Source organism: Nelumbo lutea, chromosome 8 (assembly GCF_056320005.1).
Source record: "Nelumbo lutea isolate HS-2025 chromosome 8, American lotus-T2T, whole genome shotgun sequence".
Taxonomy (NCBI): domain Eukaryota; kingdom Viridiplantae; phylum Streptophyta; class Magnoliopsida; order Proteales; family Nelumbonaceae; genus Nelumbo; species Nelumbo lutea.
Genome location: NC_142691.1, coordinates 466142 through 475488, shown reverse-complemented (window position 1 = coordinate 475488; position 9347 = coordinate 466142). Strand labels below are relative to the sequence as shown.

At 40.4% G+C, this 9347-nt stretch overlaps 1 protein-coding gene across 1 annotated transcript; it reads right to left on the bottom strand.

Moving 5' to 3' along the window:
* Window positions 1-282: 282 nt before the first annotated feature.
* LOC148842060 (pectinesterase-like) lies at window positions 283-6023 on the bottom strand. Its single transcript, XM_088956859.1, has 2 exons — window positions 4546-6023; window positions 283-1148 (listed from the first exon to the last, which is right to left on the bottom strand). The coding sequence occupies exons 1-2, from the start codon at window positions 5582-5584 to the stop codon at window positions 457-459; spliced, it is 1731 nt and encodes a 576-aa protein (XP_088812985.1). The 5' UTR covers window positions 5585-6023; the 3' UTR covers window positions 283-456.
* Between the last annotated feature and the right edge of the window lie 3324 nt (window positions 6024-9347).

The following is a 9347-nucleotide window of genomic DNA, read 5'->3' as shown; positions in this document are numbered from 1 at the left end:
AGCTGTTAGGGGGTATTTATGTAAAAAAAAACCCAAAAAACTGAAACTAGCCGTTGGGACCAAACAGGCCGAGCGTGACCCGCTATGGGCCCTACGGGCTGTGCCAGCCCATAGACTATGAACCCCCGGCCCAACATAACACAGCCCGTAGGTTGTCGTGCCGTGTCAAGCCAGGCCGGTCCAAATTCGTGCCGGGCCGTGCCCCGATTTACACCTCTACCATGTTATTCAAAAAAATAGAATGCACGTATTTTAATAAAAAATAAGGTAAAACTTAGAATATGTGATAAATAATTTTATTTGCTGCACCAAAACCAAGTCAAGCATAGGGCTTTATATATAATAGATAGATATTATATTTAAATCCGGTGACCCTTGACAATGATGAAGTTTAAATGACCCGCACACTTGTATTATGCTTAGTGTTGGAAGTGCAAAAGAAACATGGAAAAACCATCAGAGACCGGCGGAGAAGGGAAAGCCAGTGGATCCCAACCAATGATCGCCCAAGATAAAATTCTTAACTGTAAACTGCTGAGCCACCGTAGCACTCGTTATCACCTTGTACCCCTTCCACTTAACCCTCTTTGCTGTTGCAGCGCCAGCTCCCGTGTTCTGGTACTCTCCATAATACAAGGTGTTGAGTGCGAAATTCCCGTTCCAGGCGTGCCATCCTGCTGGATGGATGACATCGGTGATGAATGACTGCATGATGACGGTCCTGGAATATTCTTTCCACGGTCTTCCCAGATATGTTGGGAAACTACGCTTGACGGGTTTTAAATCCGAGGTTGCACCTATCCTGCACTTCTGGATAATGATTCCCGTATTCTGGTTTGGATCGTCCCGTCCCTGGGCCGTCACCATGTTCTTCTGTCCGCGGTTGGGTCGACGGGCATGAATATCACAGTTCTGAAAGATGGCCGCGGCATTGCCAAAGATGAAATCCACGGTGCCTACGATCAAGCAATCCACGTAGAATTGACGAAGAGAATGTACGTATAGTGTATCTTGGTAGGCTATCATGTTGCATCGGTAGAATGCTGATTTGTCAGACCCCACACGGAGTGCCACCGCTTGGTCCTTGGACGGTCCGGCCGTGTTTTGGAACGTTATATCCCGAGCCAAGAACCCTTCTCCCACCGCAGCTGCATTGATTTTGAATTTTTTATGCAACGCAAATTCAATACATCACTACTAATACATGTATCCAAATTACTAATACTGGGTACAAATATTTATTTATTAAAAAAAAGGAAAAGAAAATTATTCCCCTATTCACTTTCGATAAGATAATAATATCATAGCGCATGGTTAAAGCGGCCCTGATTTATTACAGCGGCCCCATCAAGCTGGCACCAAGGCGGGGTTTCAGGTGGTGGTGACCGGTGGAAGTGACAAGTCTGAATTGGACAACTATTTAATTGGGTAATGCTTCAGACTTGCTTGATGAGTCCGAATCCCAGTATCAAATGAATTGGGCTTGAATCGGGTCCCAAAACCAATTAGACCCTTTGATTCTTGATATGAATTCAGATTTGGTTCCCAGATCCTCTTCACAAGCTTTTACAGCCGTGCATGAGCAACATCTCTCTATTTGTATATATTTTTTTTATGGGCTACAAACAAATGTGAGGGTTGTCTTGTGAGTACCAAATCCGGATTCTCTTTATTTAGCTATAAATTCACTTATCAAGGAATGTAAGAGAAAGTGCATCCAAGTAAATCCGGATTAGCTGAACTTGATGCTTGTATTGGAGACTATAACCAATAATAATGCCCAATATCAACCATCAAGTGTATACCCCACAATCACTCCAATCTGCATTCAAGGCATGGAGCGTTATTATTGGTTAAACAGCTCCTAACACAGTCATCAATTGCAGTTAATTCGTACCTCATATAAGAGAATTGATTAGTTGAATTTGATAGCTATTTTACCTAAGTTGTGGGATCAATCATTTTGCTTCACACTAGTCATAGACCATGGGTCATATGTACGGTATAACTGGTATGGTGAGAAATGATTCATTCAGCCAATAAAACAGTCATCACATTAAACTAATCCTTTCTCATATATACCAAGGAGATATTCATTATCATCCTAGACAGGCAACACACATATTTAGACTGAAATGGGTATCTGATTGGAGAGGGGATCAATTGCAAACAAAAAACGTGCAAACATGACGGGAATACAGTATTTAGTTATATATTAAGCTCAATATAGAAGGAGTATAAATATAAATATGTACAACACAAATACATACAAAATAATATAAAATGTTGTGTTATGATCTGAAATTATATTGTGTGTTGTAATTTTAAACATACAAGCAGTATTAGGCACCATAAGACTATTGAAGTGGAGACTCCATGTTGAAAAAAATGTCATAATAAACGTTTAAGCTTTTAGGTTCAACCTTCTTAGATATGCTATCAAAGCTCCCATGCACAAGGTATGGGTAGGCTGTTAGGTTGTATGATTTCTTGATACCTCCAAAGCTCCCATGCACACCACTGATGTGTTAAAAGTCGTTTGAAATTAAATCAGACCAACAACATGATTTGAATACGTTAAAAGGTGCCTACATGATAATTCAGTAGTGTTATGTCGGGTCTCAAGTAATTGATTCCCACCTCCACTTTAAACTGAACATAAAATATATATAAATAAAAAATGAAACAAAGCCCGTAAAGAATACAAAAGTAGAAAATAAGGATAAAATAAAGTGTTAATATAAGGAAGCAACTAGAAGGAGATGTCATCTGTAAAAAACAATTCTTGCTTGTTTTATGCAACAAAGAAGAAAAGAAGGCAAATAAACAAGATAAAATGGGAGTTCAGAGGTCCTTACTAGACTAATTTGTGGGCAGGGCTAGGTTGGGGTTGGGCCGGGCTTTGTTTCTATATCAACATAAAACATTTAGGCCCCAGCCAGAGTCTAGCCTGACATCAGGCCTAGGTCTTGAGTCTGAGTCTAGTGCTCATATAAAGCCCAAAGCCCAGGCATGAGACTAAAGCTTGGTTAAAAATTTGGGAAAAAATATCTTTTTTTAACTTAATAAAAAACTGATTTATTTATATCAAGGGGCCCCAAAACCAAGAAATAATGAAATATCTCACAATAAATTCAAAAAATGGAAGATAAGCAAAGAAAAAATATATTATATATATTATATAAAATATACTTTTTGTTATATGCTATATTATCAAGTCGGATTCATCAATATATGTATATATATGTATAACAAAAAAATAGTATATATATAATAATTAAGGTAGGATCGGGTTCTAGCCAGACCAAAAAAATGTTGGATTGGTGTTTTGACTTGAGTCCAAGCCTGTGAAACTAAATTCATGTAAAAAGATTTTTTTTTCTTTTTCTACTCAATGAAAAATTGATTATTCTATATTAAAAGACCTTAAAACTCAAAAATAATAAAAGATCATACTATAACTCGATAAAGAAAAGGGAAATAAAAAATTATATATTATACAAAATATATTATCGAGTCCGTATCATGAATCATGATGGGGCCAGTATTTTTTGAGAAAGCCCTAGGCATGGTATTCATGCCCAAACCTGACTTAGAATGCACAGATCCCTCCACGCATTGCGAATATCTCCCGTACTTGTGATGGGGAGATGTTCCCATTGCACGAACAAGATGTGCTTAGGTTGGGCCGTCCAAGTCGCAGCCCTGATCCCTTGGTTAGACGTGATTAAAGGTCATAGCAGAACGATTGTGAAGATGATATTGAGAAAAGACATGGCTCCCCATCTCTTTTGACAAATCAACCAACACTTTTTCCGAAGGTTCGTGCGCGATCAAAGGTACCAACTAGCTCAGTTGGTAAGATGTCAAGCTGGTTTATAGAAAATATTTGAGAAGGAATAATCTCCTACTCCAGTCAGGGTTGGAGAGGTTACCAGTTTGGGGATGAGCTGCCCCATGTTGTGGAAGTGGGATTAGCTGAACGCCATGACTGTTCAGCGGGCTGTGGAATCAAATGATAAAGTCCCGCGTCAGTGCACTGACTGTGATAAAACCAAAAAATGTAACAGAATTAATAAGCATCTTTCTTCCACTTTGTCTATCAAGTCATCAAGAAGAGGTTTCAGTTTCACCTCTACCTCTTCGTCCTTACTCTCCCGTCAATCACGATACCATTTACGCAGATCACGGATTCCATCAGAAGAGAAGGGTGGCAATAAAATTTATTGTTTATAAAAAGAAGATAATTCAACTTTTATCTCAACTTGGTCGACAAAATTAACAACTCTACAGAGTGATGCTTGTGCGTATAAGGGTCGATCCACCTCAATTACCAGAAGCAAGCAACTGGTAATTTCCCCCCTTCCTCACCTCTATAAAAACACCACTATTCCATTATTGTTTAACTAGATCAGTCGTCCCTGTTGTTTACTATCGCTAGGTTAACTAGCTAACTAAATTAAGTAGAACCCTCTGTATGGATTATGGAGATATCTAGTCAGAAAGAAAAACTGAAAAGAAACATGCATGATAAGATTCACTAACCAACACTGGCAGAGCGGAAGGTGGTGCTCCCATCAACAACGCTACGTCTCCCTGTGATAATTGTGTTTATCCTCCCGTCTCCCACCATCATTATATTCGTCTTCTTCTTTGGTACATTCACATTTTCTCTGTAAACTCCCGCCTTTATCCGTATTATATACCTCTTATGGCTCTTCTCCGGTGCCGCTATCACCGCTTCCGACACTGTCGTATAATGCCCGCTCCCATCCGCCGCTACCGTCACATCCGGCTCCACCATTGATGCTTGCAGAAGCTTTCTATCCCCCCACGACAACCACGCTGGAAACTCTTCACTGCTCTCCTCCACTCGACGTTCCGCCTTGTACTGCTCCTGCGCCATGTCCGTGTCCGTCATGTTCTTGATCATGGCCAGTGCGTTACTGCACATGCGGTACACGTGTTCCTGACCCGCCAGTAGTTTTTTCCTCACATCCTTATCGGCGTTATCGTGCGAGAATCCGTCTATGCACGATTCCTGGTTCGTCATGGCCGCACTGACTAGAATCTTGAGATCGTCTGCATGCTGGAATATCGACTTCTTGCTACTGGGGTAGTCTTTCAGGTCGTCGGCGGTCTTGTGGAGCTCATCCAGGGTCTCGTCCACCATTTCCAAACAATCGTGCAGTGCTGTCTTCTCTCGCTTCGTCAGATTCTTGCTACCGATGATCTTCTCTATGGTGAAGTAGTTGTGTTCGACAGCGGTGGTTGTGATGTTCAAAGACATCTCAATTATGTCCTTCTGGGTAGAAAGGTTGTCCATCGCACCGGGAACAGTGGCGATTGCGGAGTAGCATAGGTCTGGATATAGTGTGCTACTGCACGAGGATTTGAGGATGGCGTGAGCCAAGGAACTGTTGTCGCTACTGGAGTTCTTGTGCGTGGTCACCCTGGCGATGACGCCAATAACGGTAACAACTAGTAGGAAGGAAGCAAGCAGGACTAATAGGGGTCTCTTGTTTTTGCAAATGCGCTGGTCGGAATCTAACGCTCGGGCGAAGAGATCATTAATGCCGAACATTCTTCCAGTAGATGTTTGTGTGGGGGGAGTGTCAAGAACAGGAAGTGCAAACTTGAAAGCTCGACTCGAGCGAAAGGCGGTCTCAGATTTATGGGTGCTCAATACACGTAGAGGGATATGAATATCACACAGTTCTGAAAGATGGCCGCGGCGGCATTGCTATAGATGAAATTGGTAATTGGCTGTGCCTGTGGCTACAAGCAAGCAATCCACGTAGAATTGACGAAGAGAATGTACGTACAGTATATCTTGGTAAGGCCGTGGAGTGCCACCGCTTGATCCTATGGACCCGTCGGTTCACGGGATACATATACCCTCCAGTTAAAATTCGCCACGTCGTTTGATCCTTCCAGTTTTAAAAAACTAACGGAACTCGTTTCCTTAACGGCGGTTCGCCGGTTCCCTTATTTTTGGCGCCAGTTCCTAAAACGTGTCTCTCGAACTCTCTTCCTTCGAATTGGGATTTGCACCTCACGGCCCTGTCCCACCGTGAAGGGATCTGCTCCTCATAAATAAGCGTACCATGCATTGGGAACATCTCCCGTAAATAATAATTAATAAGAACGAGTAGATGTTGCCAATGAATGATAGGATGAGGCGCTTGTGAGGCGCCAAGTGTGAAGATCAGATTCGGTCTCTGTCCCACCGTGTATTGGAAATGAAAAACAATACCAAGTGCAGGAGATGTTTTTGATGTGCGGTTGAGCATTTGGTTTGTTCAATTTAAAATCAAACCAATTAAATCCAATTGAAACCGAACTATGATAAAACCGAATAAATGAATTTTTTAGGGGTTTTTATAATTCAGTACACCCCTAGGGTCGACTGAAACCTAAATCAGAACATTGTACAAACATCATCAGACATGAAACAATATTCTTACTCAGATAATTCGATAGGTAAGAAAAAAATACAAATGGTAATCACCATTCATTGTGGAAATCAGTAATCACTATTCAGTAATCTGGTGAATAAGAAAAAAAATCATGGAAAGAATGGAAGAATAAAAAGGGAAAAAAAGAAAAAACGAAGAAAAAATTATCTTTGCAATCTGTATACTTGAATTGCAAATTTGCCGCTTGTCAGATTGTCACTTGCCGGTGCCAGACAAGAAAGGCCTTCTAGAACAGTGGAGGTACAACCGTGCAAAGTTTGCAAGTGTGCAACTAGGGGTGGCAATTTTTCACCTAATCCACCCAATTCGTCCATTTACTTGGTGGGTTGTGTGATCAACCCATCACCCAACCCGTCCATTTAAATGGGTTGGGTTGTGGATAGCCATTGGGTTAACCATTACAAACATAAGTATTAATTCATTTGCCTTTTTTTAGTTTTCTTCATGTGAATTAATGATTTATAATTAATGCATTAATTTTCTATTAATTATTGACTAAATTTAATTTTGTCTTGAATCAACACACTTCACCCAACATAAATCCAAATCAAATTGACTCGAGTTCGGACCAGTTCAATGCAGTCTGACCCGATCTAGTAGATATCAATTTGGGTCAATCCGAATCCGAAATAGGCACAGAGCGGGATGGTTTGGTACCGCTTGCTCTAACCGATTTGGGTCGTCCGGTCCAACCAATATTCACATAGTCCGACCCAACCCAATACAAGCCGATCCAAATTGACCCAAATCCGAAATGGTTTCGAGCGGGATGGTTCGTTGTCCACGTGCTTTTCCCGGTCTGGACCATTCAGCCGACTAATATCCACACAACCCAACCCGAACCCGGACCGGCCCAATTTAATTATGTTGACCCGCTTCGAGTCAGTCGGTTTAGTCCCAAACTTGTGCACAAACCTAATATGGTTTGGTCCTAGTCAATCCACCATTGACTGAACCGGTCTGGTTCGGTCCGACTGGATTGATCCAGATCTAAACGGTTCAACCACCCTTGATGTGTTTAGCTTGAAGATAATCCAATTATATAGTTTAAGTTGGTCTAACCGGTTTGAACCTAAGTGGTTCAGTCAAACCTGAAATCCAAACATAGTAAAATGGCTTTGCCGCTTGTGTAAAAATGACATGCATGTAATGTAATTTGAACCTTCGCTACTTGTATAAATAGTAACTACAATTACCACCAAGCTATGACCAACTTATTTGTTAAGAGAGAGAGAGTTTGTTTTCTAAGTCCATAATTATAAGATTAAGGGGTTTGGGCGGGTTGTATTGGGTTAAAGTGAGTTTGGGTTGAACCTAACCCATTTAGTTTTATATAACTGGGTCATTAATGGGTTAGCAGATTAGATTTGTTGGGTTGAAGTTCAACCTAAACCAAACCCAACCCAACCCGCTCAATTGCCACCGCTATTTGCAACTAAGGTCGTTGGAGCAGATGAGCAGTGCTGTTAGTGAAGATTGTGAGGTTCATCGCTACATGTCCACAATTGAGATCGTCGACATCGTTGCTTTCCCATCGTCGATGCATGGTGTTGGTGAAATGGATAGATGATTGGATTTTTGTCTTTAATGAAGTGAAGAATTGGAGAACGAAAAGGAGTAGAACTTTAGAAGTAGGACTCCGGATCTCTTGCTCACAATAACTCGACTCCGAATCTCTTATCCACGTCTACCCACAACATACTACCCTCGTGAATTGAGAACATCTCCCCTGCATAATACTATGTAGGAGGATGGGATGTTCTCTATGTGTGACTGCAATGTTGTGTGGGTACCTTGCCGCCCTAAGGATTTTGCCTTTTGGATTTACTTTACTATCTTATATATTTAATTATTTATTATTTTACTCCAATAATTCAATTTATTCGGTTAACCAAACCTCTAACTGCTGTATCCCAAACCGAAAACCAAAATAAACACCGAAACCACCCCCAAAATAATCAAATAAAAAAACACGAAAACCGAAATTTCAGTTCAATTATTCGATTTCAACTGAACTATGCTCACCCCTAGTGAACAGGGTTATACCCTTCAATCAACTTGTAGCCAAAGTAATTGGCCACCGGCAGATATCTTTGACCAACTAGTGGCCAGGGTTAGGGTTCCTCCTCTTTTACATCACCTGTAAAATAGGTTTTTTCTTTTTTTTTTAAGATTGTAATCATTCTATAACCGATAAAACAGAGAGAGTATCAACCATTATTGGTGGTGGGATGATAGGATGGGCTCGGATTTGCTATTCTGTTTCTACATTTTTACCTATCAGACATTACAGCTGTGTATTGTGGATATCTCTCTTAACATTCATGGGGAGATGTTGAGGATGTTTGCAACCTACACTCATCTTGTCGTTTATCATAAACTTATCTTGCGGTACTCCCATTTAATGTGCATACATATTTGAGACACGAATTTCTCGAGGATGGAAAAACATAAGGCTCAGTTTGAAAGGAGTACAAATATTATTTGCATTTGTACTCCTTCCAAACTGAGCCTATGAGTTTATGAGTTTCTTGTAGTTGTGTTTTCAATCAAAACTGTTCGAGGAATATTTAATTTTAGTAGGAATGCCTTGATATTAATTTCGTGGAACAAAGCCTACTCTTCTGTGAAGTGAAAATTATTTACTTTCTTTTTTCTATCAATTTTGAGTTTCTGAAAGTCTTATTTCGGTCCAAAAAGATTGGTCCACTTCGCCTAATGAGGAAGATTTGCTTAATCTTGAATTCTTGATACCGACCTTCTCATAGAATCTTAATATTTTTGTGTTTTGCTCCTCTAAATGCTCCCAGTCATGCCATCTACTTGATTGTCATTGATGGTATTATTGAATAAAGGGTAAATTACAAA

What these genes read in the sequence shown, in the direction of transcription:
- LOC148842060 (XM_088956859.1), bottom strand. Translation starts at nt 5,584, where the DNA reads ATGTTCGGCATTAATGATCTCTTCGCCCGAGCGTTAGATTCCGACCAG. An exon ending in CTTCCGCTCTGCCAGTGTTG is followed by an intron (nt 1,149 to 4,545) that starts GTTAGTGAATCT and finishes AAATCAATGCAG; the next exon opens with CTGCGGTGGGAGAAGGGTTC.